The 20,185-nt window shown below is 44.2% G+C and overlaps 1 protein-coding gene across 4 annotated transcripts; it reads left to right on the top strand.

The window, feature by feature from the left end:
* Nucleotides 1–208: 208 nt before the first annotated feature.
* Nucleotides 209–19,559, top strand: sec16a (SEC16 homolog A, endoplasmic reticulum export factor). Of its 4 annotated transcripts, XM_049604640.1 has the most exons (32): nucleotides 262–351; nucleotides 2,037–4,334; nucleotides 4,938–5,468; nucleotides 5,594–5,745; nucleotides 5,994–6,082; nucleotides 6,265–6,388; nucleotides 6,659–6,851; nucleotides 8,461–8,644; nucleotides 8,817–8,959; nucleotides 9,306–9,367; nucleotides 9,686–9,824; nucleotides 9,926–10,168; nucleotides 10,252–10,349; nucleotides 10,466–10,547; nucleotides 10,685–10,802; nucleotides 10,911–11,022; nucleotides 11,154–11,259; nucleotides 11,867–12,007; nucleotides 12,112–12,225; nucleotides 12,539–12,740; nucleotides 12,844–13,334; nucleotides 13,492–13,539; nucleotides 13,789–13,953; nucleotides 14,046–14,141; nucleotides 14,280–14,336; nucleotides 14,447–14,567; nucleotides 14,761–14,898; nucleotides 15,073–15,155; nucleotides 15,528–15,599; nucleotides 16,027–16,086; nucleotides 17,923–17,991; nucleotides 18,074–19,559. In XM_049604640.1, the coding sequence occupies exons 2-32, from the start codon at nucleotides 2,112–2,114 to the stop codon at nucleotides 18,146–18,148; spliced, it is 6,531 nt and encodes a 2,176-aa protein (XP_049460597.1). In that variant the 5' UTR covers nucleotides 262–351; nucleotides 2,037–2,111; the 3' UTR covers nucleotides 18,149–19,559. The 4 variants fall into 4 exon arrangements, with proteins under 4 accessions (XP_049460595.1, XP_049460597.1, XP_049460594.1 ...); XM_049604638.1 differs by having other exon boundaries at nucleotides 209–311; nucleotides 2,037–5,468; XM_049604637.1 differs by having other exon boundaries at nucleotides 2,037–5,468.
* The last annotated feature ends 626 nt before the right edge of the window (nucleotides 19,560–20,185 follow it).

Consider the following 20,185-nt stretch of genomic DNA (forward strand, 5'->3'; position numbering starts at 1 on the left):
CTCAATTCTTTATCAGAATTCCGATACAGGTTTCCATTTGAATTCCAGTGTGCCTGACATACCGTAAGAGGGCCATATCCATTTGCAGCAACACAGGTACTGGCATGACTTTAACATAAAACTGCATGCCAGTCAATTCTTGGTTGCAGATAAATTCATTTAGATAAATAAACGGAACTTACCTTTAACAGGCCCCGCCCTGTGGTGACGCAACTGTTGTTTGGCCCGTGACGCTGCTTGTACACGTAGCCTAGTAGGATGTGTTCATTGAAGATGGTGGCGGTGTGTCAGACTCACTGTCCTGCACATTTGTAAGAATATATTTATATTTGTACACATTTCCGACATCGGGTAAGATTAAATATATACTATCATTCACGATGCTTTACTCTGAACTTTTCGATCTGGTGTCTGTGGCAGATATTCAACTGTTACCCCTGTAGTTAGCTTAGGCTAGTTAGCAACTGATGCTAACTAAGCACCGATGCTAATGCTAACTGACCAGGCAGTGAACCTGTTAAATTATGCTCGACGAGTGGTCAGCGACCTGTAACTGCTCGGCGTTTGCCTCTGTCAGTGTGGAATATGTACAGAAATGATAAATTATTCGTTTTCGGACAGTGTTTAGACGACAGGCGACTTTACATGGCAGTGTTTTGCTGGGTATGGCGTTCAGGACATGTAACGTTAGAGCAATGTTACGTTAGCCTTACCGTTAGCTGTTGAGCCAAGCACTCTGGACCTTTCCTCCATAGGCAGCTTAATGTGTAACGTTACGTTAATTTAATGCCGTGTCACAACCAAACATGTAAGCTATTGGTTAGAGTTCAACAAGTGTATTTAATGATCAGAAGTAGATAGCGTAACGTTATGTATCTGCAGCTAACTTTGTTTTGTTTCATGTTGACTGTCGGTGAGTTGGCTCGTCGTCGGCGCTAACGTTAGCTTGCAACGGCTCTGAGTCAATTGATAACCAGGGGCACTTGAAAGATCCGGGATCATGTTTTAGAGCGGATCTGGCCATGACTACTTTCCTGCTAACGTTAGGTCAACTCTTTTTGTTGTTGATTTCCCTTTAAATCTTTTCAAATTCTCAATGTCAGCCCGTGCTAGCTCCCCTGAACTTTCTCCTGACAGATGCACAAAGTAACGTTTTGTATCCGATCCGTATAATAATAACACAATCCGGACATAGATAGTGGTTTTACGATCTTATGATTTGTGTTTGCGGCGTCTTTATTAAAGTGTCACGACAACAACTAACGTTACCAACAAAAGCAATAGAGCTGCACAAATGTAGCTTAGTTAGTTAGCAGCAGGACTTGTTTGACATTTTGCTCATTAACCGTTAGCTACATCAACGAGTTCCTGTTTGGGAAGTGCAATCTTAAAATCAGCTTTCGCTTTGTTTTACCAGATTAACTGTTCTCATCTGACCCAACCAATATATAACTATAACTGCAATGGCACCATGCTATTTGTCAATAGTTTCTAGAAGACACCATCAAAATGACCTTCTGGCAAAACCTGTGTGTGATCTATAGTAGGTGCTTTTTTAGATTAAGGATTTTTGATTTTCCTCTACTAGTGAAAAATGACCTTACTCAGCAGCTTGTCTTGTTTCAGTGATATTACCTTAAGAATTTTGTTTTGATTTTTCCCCTTAAGCAATTTGATTACCATGTAGTGGATATTTTCTTCTCATATGTGACATGTTTCAGTCCCACAGAATAAAATAAATGTTTGCATCTATTTGTATGCTCATTTTTCCTCTAATTGAGTCGAGCACCAAGATCTTAAAGTAAAACCATTATACTAAGAGTGTGTGATGTAGTCAGACTTGGTATTCAGTACAATTGGTCAGTTGCTTTATTATTTGTCATAACATCCTTAAACTGATGTAGAAATTGCCACGTTGTAGCCTACTGTGCGTTTAAAGGATCATAGACCATTACACAAACATAGGTGTGGTAAAGCCCATCGGAGGCATGAGTAGCTTTTTGTTAACCACTCCCTCTTTCCTTTTCTCTGTTCAGCTTTGCCTGACTTTGGTTTCTTCAGTGAACATCTACTAGAGTGACGTGGTCCTCGGACCTGCTAGCTCTGCAACCATGCAGCCCCCTCCTCGGACTGGACCTCCAGGAGCCTCTGGCCCACCTCCTTCTGGGCCCAATATGTTCCGCAGGACCAGGCCTCACAAACATACAGCAGCGGCTACTGCCGCAATGCCACCTGCTACTCAACCCATGATGGACCCTTTTGCTTTTGTCAGAGCTCCTCCCCCTATGGCTGCAGGTGGTCTCCCAACAATACCCAACAGCAACCCTCCACCAATGCAAGCCCCACCAAACACCATGTACTCTCAAGCTGGCTCAGGGCTGCCTCCGCAACCACAGACACAGGAGGACGTCCCAGCTGCTCCCACTGGTCCCGCACCATCCTCTCTGCCAGGGGTGACATTGTTCAACCCTCACAGTACAGCATCTCCTGGTGTTTACCCAGCACCCAGTCCAGCAGGATATGCATCCTCACATAGTGAACAGGGCTATTTTAATTCAACAGAACAGACACCATCCATGGCCCCAGAGCCACCACCTGTGGCCTCGGCCCCAGCACCGGGTCAGACACCTTTTAACCAGGAATTTCAAGGACATCCACCTCCCCAGCCCGTGCCCTTCCAGCCTGTGCCTCCCGCCACCTCCTATTCCCAGTGGGCCCCTGATCACGGAAGTCGCCCTCCTTCAGTTCAGAACTATTTCCAGCCTACTAGTGACCCTCCATCACAACCTTTTAATTTACCTACGCAGACCCAGATGTACCCCTCCCACACCCCATCACCCCATCAGAACACCTCCACTCCTCCAACACAACCTGGACACCCCCAGAATCAGGCTCCTCCTCCTCTCCACAATCCTGTACAGGCCCCTAGCTCTCAATGGCCTGACCCAAATGCACCCCAGCAGCATAATTCTCACTTCCAGAGCTACTTCAGTCAGAGCTCTGCCCCACAGGACTCGTGGTTCAACCAACCTCCACAGGACTCAGGCTACCACCAAATGGGGACCAGCGTGGCCCATCCTCAGCCCGGGCCTGACTCTACTGGATCTCAGCATGCGTCCAACACTGGTCCTGGGCCTAGTTCTGCTCCTGCCCCAGTCCCATACTCTCAGGAGTCTGGTACACTGTCAATGTTCTTCAAAGACAATGATGTGGAAAATGAAGAAACACTGGCAGGAGAGAGAAATAAAGCAGTGAATGGTATTCCTGGATCTTTTCAGCATCACAGTAACCCACAGGCCCACAGTGGCCTTGCAGATGCACCTTTGGATTACCAAGGCCTCTCTCCGCAAGATCATTCACACCTACCGTACATGAATGATGGCAACCATGCGCCACAGGGAAGTACCCAGAAACCCCCTGATTCACAGTACGACCATGTGGAGAATTTGGAGTGTGTCCCGAACCTGGAAGTATTACCCAGTGAAACCCACGGCAGCCTTGCTGCCACTCCAGCCCATGGAGTAGACCAGTATGAAACCGGGCCTAACCTGGAGACTCCAGATTCTGTTCCAAGACCAATTAGATCTGCCAGTGTGTCATCCAACTATAGCAATATGAGCCATGGAAGTGGAGGTGGCACTCGTCGACATCATGGAGTAGTAGGTACCTTTATTCAGCAGGAGAGTCCTCGTCTCACTGATGATGCTAACCTGTCTGCTGCCACTGGAGGTTACTTTGAGCAGATTGACACTTCTCCAGCTGGAGATATGGGTGCACAACAGAGCTCCATGGAGCAGACTTGGCCTCCCACACCTAGCCCTCCCAAACCAACTGGTATCTTTCAGGCCAGTGCTAACAGCTCTTTTGAACCAGTGCGCTCACATGGGGTTGGAGTGCGTCCTGCTGAGGTCGATAGGGCTAAAATGGTAGCGGAAGGGGGTGCAGATTCTACACCTGGCAACCTGGAGCAGCCACCAGATAATATGGAAAATATTTATGGCCCAGGACACCCCTTGCCTGCTGGGGTGGGAGGTGGTGTTCCTCATCTACCACACCCAGTGGTTCATTCCCACTCTCGACCTTCATCCCGTGCTTTTGGGGCCAGTCGACCCTGTGAGAGCCCTGCCACTACTCTGTGGGCTCAGCATGATCCTCCTAGCTTGGGCGCTAACATCCTCCTAGCCCCTGCTGCCCCGACAGTTCTTGCCCCTTTACGAGAGCCTAGTGCTGATGTCATCCAACCCCCAGAGGATGGCCCACTGGACTTGCAGCCCTCCCAGAGAGTCCAGCCAACATCACAGCAGCACTCAGAGAACCTGGAGAACCCACCACAGGTGAGTGAGGCAGAGCCAACTGACTCTCAAGGCAACCTGGGCTATGCGTCTCTCCTTGTGTCCGACTCGCTCCACCAGCCTGTTTTAATTGCCCCGCCAGTATCTAATTACAGTGTGATTCCCCCCAGCACCCCTGCACAGGCACCCAGTCAAAGTAGCCTTAGGGAAACTACCCCCCCTGTGAGATCACTTGCACAGGGACAGGGTGCCAGTACCTCCCAACCAGCTTCAGTAAACTCAAATCAGAATCCAGTGTTTCCCCCTGGACCTGTAAGCTTCAGTTCGTCAGCCTCTAACCAAGGCCCGCTCAATCTGACCCGTGACAACATAGAAGCGGCAACATCAGACCCCACAGCTCCGCCGCAGTCTCAGCCAGTCCGCCCTCCTCTTTCAAGGGGCCAATCATTGGTTGGAGACAGCCACTCTGCTATCGGTGTTAATCCACAGGCTTCTCTGACTGCTCCTGTCTCTAATCATAATCAGCCATCAAATTATGAACTGCTTGATTTTTCTATGCACCAATCACAAGCCCAAAACCAAGCATCTGGCTACCCTTCTTCTCTGCACGAGTCTCCACAGTCTAGTAATGGATTTTACCTACAGGTCACCAAAGATGCTCAGCAGGGGGGAAGAGCGATAGGGAATGTCCCTGTCCAGACCCCGGCCTCTTCATCTACCCCACAGGTACCACCAGCATCCTCCCAAGCAGCTGCAAACACCCAGCCGCCAGCAGCGGCTGAACCTCCTAAAACATCTGATTCTCAAGCTGCACTGCAGGGACAAAATGATGCTCCTCCTGTTCCAGCAAGTGGAGCACAACCTCCCCGTGACCAGTATCCACCTCCAGCACAGGGGCCTGCTGCAGGGAGTGCCCCTCCTCCCGCTGCTGGATACCCTCCAGGGCCTCGAGGACCTGTACCTACAGGAGCTCCCCAGCCAGCTCCTGCAGAGCCACCTCGACCACCCTCCTCTGCAGGCAGCCAGCAAGGCTATGGGCCTCCTCCTGCAGTGCCTGGGCAGATGTATGGTGGCTATTATGGTAATTATGGAGAATACCCAGATAGCAGAGCAGCTTATCCTCCTGGCCAGTACCCACCTCCACCCGGGGATCCCAGAGCACAGCACTATTATCAAGTATGTGGAAAATCCTTCTCTTTTATGCTAGCTTGCAGAATGCGCAGGAAGAACCTGCATGAGCGACTGCTGCCATGAAATGTAAGAATTTGACCAGAAAGTCCCTTGTTGCTTTTATCTTTTAGGATGGTCCATACAGAGGTAGAGGAGATCCTTGGTATGGTAGATATGAAGGACAGTCTGCAGCGTATCGTGATCCAAACTACCAGTACAGAGAGCCTCAGCCAGAACGACCCAGCTCCAGAGCCAGTCAGTACTCTGACAGGCCCTCATCCAGGTGTGTGAAAGTGTTTCTCTGTCCTCTGTGGCATGTACCTCATGCCAAGTGAGCACTTTTTTATTTTGTTGCTCATTTATTTGTGCAATTTTAAGTGTCTTACTTAATTAAGAGAATATTGAAAACTAGGGAAGGAATCCCTCTCGGCGAGTTTGGTTTTGTTCCGGATACGTGTGTGTTAAGTAAATATTTAGATGGTTATGGCACTTGACCTGTAAATCTCACCTTCTCCTTGCTTTTTCCCACAGGCAAGGCTATCCTGATGAGTACCAGAGAGCAAACCGAAGTGCCTACAATGATTATTATGCAGATTTCCCCAAGCACTATGATTATGGAGGTATGAGCCACAGAGTTAAAAGCTGTGATTGCTTACTAGAATCAATATCATGCATGATCCCCTTCTTCTTCCTCACTGCATTTGTTGTAATATAATTAGTTCACAAAACACAGTCTTCCTACATTTATAATGATTTTTGATATGAATCTAATGCTACTCCTCTCCATATTTTCTATCTGAAGCATACAATTACGGACAGTATGACCCGCGCTACAGAGGATACTATGATCAGTCCTACTGGGCTAGTTATGATGATGGCTACAGAGGCAGAGACAGCTACTATAATCAACACCCGTATCCTGCCAGGTATGCAAAGAAAGCCATTTGTGTCCATGTGAATTACATTTATGCATACATGGTAATAGATGGAGCTGTATAAAAGTGTTGTAGCTGTTAATGGTGTATATTTTTTTGTCGACTGATGGAAAATTGATTCAATAGATTTAAAACAGAAGCCTCGTTAAGATTTACTTCTGATTTGCTTGTTACATTTATGGCTTTTCATTGACTACATTGTTGCACGTAGTTTTGTCAAATTGCTTCATGAAAATGTAATGCTGTAAACTTTACCCACAGGAAAGAGGGCTATGATGATCAGTGGCGGTACTATCCTGGCTATGATGCCAGTTTTGATGAAGATTACCGGCGACGTGGAGACGGCGACGACTTTGACCGACGCAGCGTCCACAGTGAGCGGTCGGCACACAGCGTGCACAGCTCCCACAGCCACCACAGCAGACGAAGCAGCTTCAGCTCACGATCACAACAGGTACATGTACAGATTTTTCTTGTATGTGTTGGCTGTTTTTTTTTACCTGTTGCTATATTACAATACAGGGGCTCAAAGGCTGAGCCACTTGTTGTATCGTCTGTAAGGTGTACTTAATGTTTCTTTACATCCAAAATTAGCTGGAAAGAAAACAGGAATGTGTTTAACATTTGTTGTGGGGTTCCTGCACTCATAGCAAGCTCTAGCCACTAGAGCAACTCGGACACATCTTTTCCTACAGTACTGAAGGCTTACTTTTTTTTTGTTGCAGAGAATTGAAGAGATTTAGAAGATTGAATCACTAATTATGTAGCTACAGCCAGCAGCTGGTTAGCTTCCCATAGCATATAGACCAGAAACAGTGGGAAATGGCTTCTTAAAATCATATTCATAGACGTCAGAGTGATACTGACCTTCTTATCTAGTTCTTTGCAAGCAATCAAATAAGTGATTTTTCTAAAACCTGGAACTATTGCTTTAAGGGATGTTCTTCTGTTGTGGTTTATCACTTATAAAGGATGAAGCCAACATTCAGATAGTGGTTGGTTTCTTGTGACATCCCCTGAAGCATCTTCTCTCTACTGTTAGCTATGCTTTGCAGCAGTCGGATGATCATTCCTGGTTCTCAGCTGCTTTATTCAACAGTTCTTTGACAATTTTAAGATGAACTGTGTCACCTCTGTAGACAGCTGTGGACCAAGGCATCGCGTTTTGGGGTCGTGCGTTCATCTATCAGTCCCATTATTGTGAACATTTCAAGAATGCCTTGGGGAAATGTCATCAAACTTTGCACAAATGTCCACTTGAACTCGAGGATGAACTGATTAGATTTTCATGGTTGAAGGTCAAACGTCAAGGTCTCTGTGACCTCATGAAACACATTTTTGGACCAAGCTCAAAAGCTCATCTTCACGGTGACATCATAATGTTCTGCAAAAACATTTTTTGGCTATTACAAGTCTTAACACATGAACAGAAGGGAAGACATTTGGTCAGATTCTGGACTGGTGTCAGTAATCTTTGGTACCCACCTTGAAACTGTACTGATTGTGTAGATCCTCTGTGCTGCCAGGTCGAAGATGTGTGTGAAGCACATTTTAGAATTTGTAGCTTCTTTGCAGCAACATCCATATTTGAAGCTTTGTCTTGGCCACATGTGAGTCTGGAAAGACATGGATGTAAACTCCAACTTGACTGGCAGAGGCATACAACTGCAAGGCGGTAATTCTGGTTATGTAAGTCTCATGACACCTCGAGTGAGAAGTATGTGCTGATATTTGAGACTAACCCTCTGCTCTCATTCTAAATGCTTATTAGGACTGCACTATTTACTCCACACTTACACTGTTGTGACTTGCATAAAGTTTGCAGCATCATCCCAGTAACTATCAGCAGCACAGATATCGACCTGGCAGCTCATCTGAAATCAAAAATGTTTTTGGTGTCATACTTAACAAATGGCTAACTCTGCTCACCGTAAAGTTGTTTTGAATTTTCTTAACTGTTTTTTGCTCTTGAATATGTGTGCAACTTACAGTATGTGGGTGTTTGCTTGTTTTATTTGTCTTCCCATTTGATAATTAACTCTGTTTGTCTTCCCGCCCTGCAGAGCCAGGTATACAGAAGCCAGCCTGATATAGTGTCAGCAGTCTATGACACCACATCATCCACTTTGGCTGTGGACTACTCCTATGGACAGTACCCAAACCAGGCCGATGCCACCCAGAACTACAGCCAGTACCTCTATCCCTCTGAGTACCCCACAGAGAGCACCTGGATCGCCCCTGAGCAACGTAAGTACACAATGCTAAAGTTGTTATTTTTAGTGATTGGTAATGCTTAAAAAATACCAACAGATTAGACCAGCGTGTAGGCAAAAAGTAATTAAACTACAAGACTTTGAATATTATGTTGGTTCCTTCCTATGCCCACCTGCTCTTGGTCTTACTGATTTCTTCCGTGTAGCTCCTCCTCGTCCTGCAACCCCAGAGAAGTTCACCATACCCCACCGCTGTGCCCGCTTTGGACCTGGTGGTCATCTGGTCCAAGTTCTGCCCAATCTCCCCTCAGCTGGACAGCCTGCTCTCGTTGATATCCACAGCATGGAGGTACTTTTAAAAAAGATTGTATTCCAGTACCTTAATGTAGGAAGTTTTGGTCCATTGCGTTTTTTTTTCATGAAGACCTAATGACAACAGGAAGGGATCTAAGTATAGGGTCTTTATTTTACTCTTACACTATTTCCACCATTCCCTCACACATAAAGACTAGTGCAATAGTTAAAGGGAACAAGGAACTGAAAACTATGTAACCAGTTACTTTACAGTAAAATTTAGCAACCTGACTGCTTCTTTAGGCTCTTGAGAATATGTGAGACATGTTGCTTAACCTGACAGGAAAAAATTAGAACATGGTAGATTGTACATTTCCTCTGAACCATATCTGTATTTACAGACGATGCTGCAGGATACCCTGGATCAGACAGAGCTACGAGCTTTTCCAGGACCTCTTGTTAAGTAAGTGCATTTGCCCTTATTGTCCATCAAACATGGCTTTGAGTCACTGACATTCAAAGGACAAGCCTAGCAAAGTTATATATTTTCGATTTTGTTAACAAGTCTCATGAAAACACCAAAATCAGCAATGCATTATTCTGTCTCTCAGTACTTTACGACTTCCCTCACCTCTATGTCTCAGCCCGCAGTCCATTGATTCCCACTAAACATGTAAAACTAATGAACAGGTCAAGAACATCTAGTTTCTTTTCTTGGGCTTTGGCTACACAGACAATACTTGTTGCTAACCCGTTGCACTTCTTGTGTCCTGTCCATCAGGGAGGAGACTCATAAAGTGGACGTGATAAAGTTCTCCCAGAACAAAGCGCTGGAGTGTTCTCGTGACAACAACCTGTTGGACAGGGACTCTGCGCGCCTGCTTTGGGAATTCATCATGCTACTCTGTAGACAGAATGGGGTAAGTCTATGTGAACAGAACTTGGAATTTGTCAAAGTAGGAATGTAACTTGACATACTTGCCTGAAACAACTGTCTCATTGCCATACTTTGTTTCTAAAGACCGTGGTCGGCACGGACATCGCTGACCTCTTGCTGAAGGAGCATCGTTCTGTCTGGCTTCCCGGCAAAAGTCCTAATGAAGCCAACTTGATTGATTTTAACAATGAGCCACTGGCACGAGCTGAGGAAGAGCCGGGAGCTGGACCACTGTCCCTGCTATCGGACACCTTCATGACTGTACCAGAGAACCTTGGCAAAGAAACAGAACGCTTCAGGGAGCTGTTACTGTTTGGCCGCAAGAAGGTAAAGAAATACCTTCTTTAACTATTGTAGAGTCATTTAACTAGTATCCTGTGAAATCTGAAATGTCTTCGTCTGTGAAATAGGATGCGCTCGAAGCAGCTATGAAGGGAGGGCTCTGGGGACATGCCCTGCTGTTGGCTAGTAAGATGGACAACAGAACACATGCACGTGTCATGACAAGGTAAAGCACCACTGACATAAAAGGTTGTGATTCATAAACTTGGCTGCATATTTATTCTGTGAATGTTTTTACAGATTCGCAGAGGTACCATTAATTTGTCTATCTTTGTTGTTTAGGTTTGCCAACAGTTTGCCGATCAATGACCCTCTGCAGACGGTGTACCAGCTGATGTCAGGGAGAATGCCTGCATCAGCCACTGTAAGTATTGCGTCAAACCCCCTTCAGTTAACCCCTCGCTTTTTTTCACAATTATTCTTAAGGAGTTGCATAGTTAGTGTTTTGCAGGTGTGTTTTTATTACCACTTCAGTTGAGATATATTTTTTTATTGATATAGTGCTGTGGCGAGGAGAAGTGGGGTGACTGGCGCCCTCACCTGGCCATGGTGTTGTCTAACCTCACGCACACTCTGGATCTGGATACTCGCACAATTACCACCATGGGTGACACTCTCGGTACGATATAATCAAAAAGGCAGTCTCAACAAAAAACGTTGTTGCATGCTTCACCATAACAAACATATTACCTCACGTTCTGTCTGCACACTTTTTGTGTCGTTGCAGCTTCCAAGGGGCTTATTGATGCCGCACACTTCTGCTACTTGATGGCCCAAGTTGGTCTGGGAGTTTATACGAAGAAGAGCACCAAGATGGTTCTGATTGGCTCCAATCACAGGTTAGAGACAGAGGCAGGAACATACACACACACACACACACACACACACATTATATGAGCATTATATCCCACAATACAGTTTGCACATAATATGCCTTACAGATAATTTTATCTTTGTCTTTTTACTTCAGTTTTCCCTTCTACCAATTTGCGTCCAATGAAGCAATCCAGAGGACTGAGGCCTATGAGTATGCTCAATCACTGGGCTCCCAGCCGTGCTCACTGCCCAATTTCCAGGTATATTTTTTTGGTATTTACTGACAATAAGTCACGATATCAGTACTAATACCAGTACTAGCACCCTTGAAGAAACCAATACCAATAGAGAACTGCATTTGATACCTTCTTTATTGTACTTTATTGTACTGTGAACATTTTGGTGACATCTCGGTGCGCTGAACTGCAGACTCCATCGAATACACCACGCTTGACTTCAACACACCACACACTGTATGGGTTGTAGATGCGGTGGTAGTTATCCAATTACGCATTGCATTTAAATGAAGAATGGTTGTGGCAATTGGCTGCAGGCAAAACCATACAAAGGTCATTTTTTGTAGTCATGTATTGTTTGACTGGAGAAGTACTGAGCAGTGAATTATTTTGGTTGATACCTTTTAAAGGTGTCCAGTACCAATACCCAGCCCTACTGATAAATGAATAAACCAACAAATACACAGTTTATCTCTCATAGAGGTGTCCTAAAAAACAATAAATGACTATAGTTGGTGCACACTTCTGAAGAATAGTTTGCATTTCGTTACCTGTACGGCATAGCACATGGTTTTAACATTATATTACTGAGGTCTAACACTGTCCTTTGTTCTTTATGTTCTCTTATAAGGTGTTCAAGTTGATCTATGCATGCCGCTTGGCTGAAGCAGGCCTGAGCGCTCAGGCCTTCAACTACTGTGAAGTTATCTCTAGGAATGTCCTCATGCAGCCTTCCTACTACTCTCCTGTGTTCATAAGCCAGATTATACAGGTATGCACTCTCTCTCTCCTTCTTGTCCTTTCCCTATGTACCTCCTCTGTTCAGATACCACTTTCAGCATTCTAACAAATGTTATTCATGCTGTTTGTTGACAGATGTCGGAAAAGCTACGATTCTTCGATCCCCAACTGAAGGAGAAGCCGGAGCAGGAGTTGTTCAATGAGCCTGAATGGTTGATCCACCTCAGACAGCTGGATAGACAGATAAGGGTGAGAGGGCGGAACAGTGTTTGTTGTTAATTGTACTAATTTTTATTTACACAAAGGATATTCAAAATGAAGCATTTTGTTTTTGGAGTTTTTTTGAGTGTAGGCACTTCCAATAATGTGCTACTTGGATTGATTGTAACCAAAGCTGGACACATGTGGCATGAATGAATCTGTATTTGAAAACTCAGGCATTGTATTTGATGTAGAGGTTGTAGAGTTTCAACATTAATGGTATTTGAATTGTCTTTGTAAGTTGTTCTCATGTATCAAATGTTGAATGTCCTTTTGTTTTTATTTGTTTGGGTTTTTTTAGACAGGGGAGTTTACATGCAACGAAGACAGAGCAACTCCTGCACAGTTCGACTGCAGCAGCCCCAGTTCTGAGTCAGACGAGCCCAGTCCGCCTGAACCTTACAGCATGCCTGTGGAGTTGGATGGCCCCACCCCTGACAACCCACTAATGAGCTCATTACTGCCTGGGCCTCCACCGCAGGGAGTACAGCTGATGCCTCCAGGTGTGTGTGTATAAATGTATTTGTGTTTCTTTAACCTCTGTTTACTAGAGAGGTGAGCCAGATACAAAATGCATCAGATCTCAACTCTTCTGTTGTCTCTCAGCTCCCACCTCTATCCTCCAAGATGGGATGGCCCCACCTCAGCCTTTACCCCCCACTGACGTGCCCCAGTTCTACCCAGTACCCCCCAGTGGACCACCAGGCCAGATGCCCATCTCGGGCTACCCTCCACAGGATCCTGGCTTCGCCCATCCTCCCTTCCAGCCTCAGTCTGAGCAGATAGATATGTTCCCTGGAGCCCATCAGTCCCATCAGCAGCAGTGTCCCCCACCTCCTCAAGTGGGCCAAATGTCACCACACATGTCCCCCACTCAGGTGCCGCATTCGCCTGTACGAATCAACCCCCCGCCACTCCAGATGCCTCAGCACATGCCTCAGCATATTCCCCAGCATATGCCCCCTTCTCCCGGGCACATGCCACATGTGGAGCAGATGTCCCACGCCCCACCAGAGATGCACCCTGCTCAACCAATGTCATCCTCCCCACCCAGTGGCTCCTTCACGCCAGACCTGTATGACCACATGGCTCAATTGGTGAGTATCTGGCTGTCTGAATATTGAAAAATAAAGTATCCTTATTCTTCTGTCTTTCAGCAACATTGCAGTTCTCTGTCTATATAAGTGTGCTTGCCGTTGTGTTGAGTAAATAGTAACTGCTACTGAAAATATGTTGTCTTTCCTGCCGTTGCAGGGTGCTGGGAGGAGATCAAGGACTACTTCACAATCCTCAATGCATATGGTGAGTTTGTGTGTCACATATAAACTGCTAAAATACTTTATGCCTGAGGGTTTTTCAGTTTAATCTTTTCAGTGCTTGTTTGTATTTGCACTTGTTCTCAGAAAGGAAATGGAGCAGGTTGCTCATGTGTCCACAAAAGTATATATGGCTGCACAGCAAATTGTGGTTTTACATGGCACCCTCAAAACAAGCTCTTTGGACACAGGGCTCAAAAGAAAGATGTACATAAATATTATTCTCCGTCTACAGGTTTCAGGACGTCGCTCCCGCACCACCTCTGAATCTTCCACTCACTCTGGCGGAAGAGAGCGGAGCAACTCGGCTGCCATGCAGGCCTCTCCACCTCCACCTTCAATTCCTGAACAGCCCAGCAGAGAAGAGGCCAAGAAAGTCAAGAAAGACTCCCCGAAAAAGGTTCATATTCACACACATGACCGTTCAGACCCTCAGTCAGTGCTTCTGAAGCGTTCATTAGTGATCAGTGCCATGTCCTTTCTGTTACACAGGGTGGTGGTGGTGGTGGTGGTGGAGGTAGTAGCTGGATAAAGTGGCCCTGGAGGAGGAAGAATGAGGCACACTTGCCAGATGACAATAACAAATCTGTGAGTTAGAGCTGTTAGATGTGCAGGATTTATTGAAGCATTCCTCTGTATTCAGTTTCACATTTTGGCACAGATTTTGTTTATGTGCTTCTTCATATGACCAGAACTAATAAGTTATGCTCTGTTGTTTGTTTTCAGATTGTTTGGGATGAAAACAAGCAGAAATGGGTCGACTTGAACGAGCCTGAAGAGGAGGTCTGTAATGTTGTTTATTTTCCAACAAGACAGAATGATATTTTTTAAATGGACTGGTTTTGTTAAAGGCTTAGCGATAAACCCGTTTTGATTTTATGGTTGTCTTTTAGAGTAAGCCCCCTCCACCGCCTCCCTCTGGCTTCCCCAAGATGCCTCAGATGCCTGGCCCCGGAGGGCCTGCCTCACCCCCGAGTGGCGGTCCTCCTGTCAACATGTTCTCTAGGAGAGCAGGTGAGATGAGAGTTATTTGCTGTTGCGTTAGGATTCACGAACGCCATGCTCGACCTTGCATTATACCTTTGACTGCTGAATTGCAAGTTGCAAGTTGACACCACATATAATAATTGTCTGACAAATGAGTCAATCAGTGCACGCACCTGTTTCCGCTGTTTCTTGCCACTTATATGTGTCTCTTTCTTTTTAGGCACGAAGAGCAGATATGTGGATGTTCTTAATCCCAGTAGAATCTCTAAACCGGGCGGATTAGCCCCCGCTCCTGCAGACATCTTTGCTCCTTTGGCACCAATGCCAATGCCCGCTAACCTATTTGTGCCTAGTTCAGGTGAGTGTCATGTTTCAGTTCTGTTAAATAATAGCCGTAAATAAGATGTCTTAATTTCTATGTGTAACAGTACAGTCTCAAACAAGGGGCACCTGGTGGTTGCAGATGGTTTTTGTTTTATATTCAAAGGAGGAGTACAATTTAATAAAATATTTTTCTGTATCCCTGTTGTAGCTCCTGACGATCAACAGCCTCTGGAGGGCAGTGAAGGAGGAAATCAGGAGCAGAATTCACCAAACACAAGCGCTGCTCCACAGGTATCTGTTTGACATGCTGTTAGGTGGATTTTGTCACTAGCTAGGCTTTTTCCAGTCATGCTAAGCTAAGTAAGCAGGCTGCTGGCAGTAGCTTTAAGTTCTCCACGCAGACATGAATGTTGGTGCATCAATCTTCTCATCCAGCTCTCTGCAAGAAAGCATAAAGCTTGTTTCCCCAAATGCTGAACTTTCTACACGGGGATATGTTAAAGAGCTGTCTTCTTCAGATAGCACCTAAGATACAAACCATGCAAGAGAGCCTTTATAACGTGTCAAGATGGCAGATCAGAGTTTATTTAACAAGTCAACATAAGTCCAAATCTGAAGCTCTACTCATCCAGATTCCCTTCTGTTTCACTTCAATCTGTTTAGATGTTCAACCCCACGTTGTTACCACCTGCCCCAGAAGGTCCTCCCGTGCCTGATGGCTCACAGTCTGGGGAGGTAAGACAAATTTCTCCTGTCAGCTGCTCCTGTAGCACCATAGTACCATCATGCCACCACTGAATCATGATGCCCGACACCCTAACAGCCAGTGCGTGCAGTGTGCTTATTTGTATGAACCTGAGTTAATGTGAGAGGGTGAAAGAACGTGGGAATGCATGCATGTCTATTTAAAATCTTTCCCCATAATCATGCTAAATGCACAGCCTTGATAAAATGTAAAATCTGTCTGTGTTCCATTTGCTGTTTTAATCAAATTCTCTCCATGTGCGTTGTTCAAGAATCATCATTTTCTAACGCTGATTTTATTTATTTTCATTCTGAACTGGTGGATAGTGGAAACAGATCTAATCCAGTGCATGGAAGATTATTAATCTGGGTTTGTGTTTTTGTTGTCTACTGTTTATTTCCCTCCTGCTGTCTTTAGCTCTCACGTTCTAGCTCAATGAGTTCTTTATCACGCGAAGTGAGTCAGCATTTAAACCAGGTACCTCTAGCTGGGCCTCAAAGGGTCCACTCTCACCCCTGTCTGCCGACCACCTAGCTCACCACATCACTAGTAGCACGCCTCACCATTTGCACCCGAAGCTTCACCGCCCGTCTAACCCATGAACCCACTTGCTCGCCAACCTGCTGTTTCCAGCATGTCTGACTTAACTCTGCATCTGTTATGGTCAATCAAACCCAGCAAATGGTCAAAAAAATCTTGTCACCAGTGATGACAGTCAAGTTCCTTATTTTTAGCCCTGCTAGCAGCGTGACTCTGTGGATGGTTAATTGCTCCACCACTATGGTCCAGACTGAAATACCTCAACAACTATTGGAAGAATTACCATTAAGTTTTTGTACAGACATTCAGGGTCCTCTGAAAATCAATCCTGCTCACACACAAAAATGAGGTTGAATTTTTTTTGTATTTTTATTGAAATATGCATTAAAATTTGGTTCAGACAGGATCAGGATCCCATCCCTCAGGATGAATTCCAACAACTCTGGTGATCCCTTCACTTTCCATCTACCACTGTCATCAAAATTTTATGGCCAGATATTTCCATCAGCCTCAGCTGTACTTTGAGTTTGGTGCTGATTAGCAAATGTTAGCATGCTAACATGTGATAAACACTGTGAACATGTTAGCATTAAGTTCAAAGTAAAGGTGTACCCAAGTACAGCGTCACAGAGCTGCTAACATGGCTGTAGACTCTTTAAGGAATACTTCACCCCCCCAAAAGACCATTTGTATATCAGTTACTCACCCTGTGTTACACTGAATTTGTAAAAAACGTTTTCCCATCATGCCTCTGGTAGACGAAGAATTCTGAAACTGAAATTTCTTGATCAGTTGAAGTCAAAGGCGACCGCATCTAACAGCAACAGAATTCTAACAAAACAGTTATTGATAAACTGTCACACAATTCGTGCAGTATAATCCAAGTCTCATTTATCCAGTTGTATGCTCAGTACTTCCCAAACAGACACATCTTTCCAAATGGGAACTGAAACAAAAAATGAAACTCAATCAATACTCACTTCAAAGCCAGACTCCAATGACAAAAACAGTAATTTTACTTTGCTCAGCACAGGAGCTGCTGGTCTACGACTGCCTTGATCAGTTAGTTTGTTTGTGTTGTTGTGTGACTTTGGTGTTTAAGAAAATAGTTCTGATTCAGCAAAGTCACACAATAATACAAACAAACAACCAATGAAGGCAGCAGTAGACTGGCAGCTCTCATGTTCAGCGAGGTAAAATTACTGTTTTTGTCAGTTGTCTGGCTTTGGAGAGAGCATAGATAAGTTTCACTTTCAGTTCAGTTCCCTATCTACAAAGACTGTCTGTTTGAGAAGTTTTTCCACTTTTTTTTTTTTCGGTTTTTCGGATTCCTTGTTCTTTGTGGAGGCATGTGAGAAAAACAAAGTCTTCTTCACAAATTCAGTGTAACACAGGGTGAGTTACTGATAAACAAATGGTCATTTGGGCTCTGAAGTATTCCTTTAAGTCTTGTTTATATACTACGGTAGTGAAACATCTCCTATCTAAGTCGCTGGGTAACTTTGAGCCACAGATCAGAGTGAAGCATGCTGGAGACTGCTTGTTGTCATTGGCACACACAGCTTTGATAACCCATCCTAAAGCTTGCATGGTTACTAAAATAAGTGAAACAGTGGTTTGTAATGTTGCTCACTGTTGATCCCAGTCCTCCTCGCCATCACTTTTCTTTGCCCTCTGTTTTATAATGTTGCCAAACCCTTGCGTGGTACCTCTGCCCATAGTAGTGGTGGAATAGAAACACTGCACACACTGTAATGACTCTGTTCCTTGCAGAGTCATCCTGCCCAGGGAGCTCCACCCACCGGAGGCGTCACCTTTTATAACCCTGCACAGTTTGCACAGGTGAGGATTTTTTTAAAAAAACTCTGTTTTGTGTTCCTTTTCACTTCATCTTCCTCACTGTTGTTTTCACCTCTTTCCCCAGACAAGTGCACCATCAGGAGGTGGACACCGCCCTGGACGCTTGGGTGGTCAGCGTCAGTACCCAGTGATGAAATAACCATCTTGCAGAGAGATTGTGTAAACAGACTTGTTGGATAGAGTGATATCCTACCTGGAAGGAAATCAAGCACATGGACATACTGATCTCTGCCTAAAGGACCCTTATTTTTGCCCGCACCTAAGAAGAGCATAATCACAGTCCCCATCATGTCGATCTTTGTCAACAGCTTAACCACTCTATCATCTTCCTCCTTGGTTCAGTAATCATCACTGGTACATTTTTAATAAGGACTGTGTTTTCTTGAAGGGCTTTTTTCCTGCATCCAAACAGAAAACAGACAGTTGTGTAATGGTGTTAACATACACACACACGTAAAGTTTTCACCAACAAACTACGTGTTCATGGACAGTAAATGTGTCGCTCCTCCCAGCTGTCCAGCTTCCCCTCAAATCTAACACTGTTAACAGACTGATCATCCCAGACTGTGTTTTAGGTTTGCGTCTGAAGTCCTCATGTCTGTGTTTGACTGATTGTATGTGAGATGGATGGATAGAAACAAAGTGGCACCTTTTTCATTTCATACTGTGGACTTGTATGTTCATTTGTAGCTCTTCAGTGTTCTTCTGTCAACTGGAGATGGCATTTTGCGTGAGAATGAATCGTGTCAATAATGCATCGTCTGCTGTGTTGTTTGCTTTTCCTCAGTCGCCCTCCAGTAAAGGAAAGAAGTTGCATGACACAGGAGAGACACTCACAACCTGAGGGTTGGAGGGAGCCCGCAGTGTCTGGGTGCAGCCCGTTTCAGATATTTATTTAAATGTCCTCCTCATCAACAACTCTTGATTTTAAAGATGTGTCAGGGTCATTCGTCCGAGTCAGGCTTCGGTTTCTCCTCCGAGAAACGTGACAGCATTACTGAAGCGAGGGGTAGGAATTGGAATTAAAACAGCGTCTTAAATGTCGCTAAAAATAAATCTATCCAAATATTTGTATATCAGATTGATTGTATTTATGAGCTGTAGGCATAAAGGTGTGTGTGTGTGTGTGCGTGTGTGAAGAGCAACTAATTTTTCCTGATTAGCTTTGAAGAAAATGCATTTATGATTCACCAGAGATGACATGGATTCATATTCTGATCGTTTGTATTGGCCGCTTCTGCAGACAAATAAATCTTTATCTAAATTGTGAAATGAGAGTTAATTGTACTCTAAATACTTCCTTGTCATTTTAATTTACTGATATAATTTTTTAATTCAGCTGTGTTTCATCCCGAATGTTTTTGATTCAGTGGTTTTGTAGACATCACATTATGATTTTTAAAGGTCCCCTTTTTGTTTCAGAGGAGGAGTTGTTTCCCCCAGTGTTTTAGAATTCCTCATGTAAAAAATCTTAACATAAGACGGTAAATACAAAAGGTGGAAACAAAATGGTAATAAAGTTATTTTTTGCGCTCTGTAGCACTTTGAAAGAGATGTCTGTTGGTTTCATTCATTAGAGTTTTGTGTTTTTCAAATAAGGTCACTCAAATTAAATATTAAATCAGGGTATCCACAGGTATCAGACACTTAACTTTAATGCTTTTTTAAAAAGGTAATTTTTAACTGAATGTAAGAGTGATTTTTGGACAAATCTTTCTTACTCAATCTTTGCATATATGTATATATCTGTATATATGTGTTCCTGTGCAGAGTAATATGGTTAATAGAGTGAGGTAGGTTAATCTATATTTTGCCAACAAGCATTAAAAAAAAGCCAGTAGTAGGTTCAGTGGTAGGTTCAAAGATATGTAACATCAGAGATGTGAACTTTCAGACAGAAGAGCTCGACTTATTTTGATAAAGATAAAAGATTGATCAGTTAAATAAGATTAAATGTTTGTGGCAATTAAGACCTCAAATTCAAATTGGTGACTGTATTAATGACTTTAAAGGCCTAATATTTATAAAACTGAATTTCGACTTTTTAATGATGTGCAGACACCCTTTAGATTTGTGCTTAATATTGAATGCTTGACTTTTTGCAGGATTCTGGCTGATCTTAAAAAGCCTTACAAGGCATTAAATTCCTTATCTATAAATAAGGCCTTAATTGGGA

Source organism: Epinephelus fuscoguttatus, linkage group LG18 (genome assembly GCF_011397635.1).
Source record: "Epinephelus fuscoguttatus linkage group LG18, E.fuscoguttatus.final_Chr_v1".
Lineage (NCBI taxonomy): Eukaryota > Metazoa > Chordata > Actinopteri > Perciformes > Serranidae > Epinephelus > Epinephelus fuscoguttatus.

Coding starts and splice junctions, on each gene's coding strand:
- sec16a (XM_049604638.1), top strand. CDS start 2,112: ATGCAGCCCCCTCCTCGGACTGGACCTCCAGGAGCCTCTGGCCCACCT. Junction 8,645..8,816: donor CTGGATCGCCCCTGAGCAAC/GTAAGTACACAA, acceptor TCTTCCGTGTAG/CTCCTCCTCGTCCTGCAACC. Junction 10,169..10,251: donor TACTGTTTGGCCGCAAGAAG/GTAAAGAAATAC, acceptor TCTGTGAAATAG/GATGCGCTCGAAGCAGCTAT.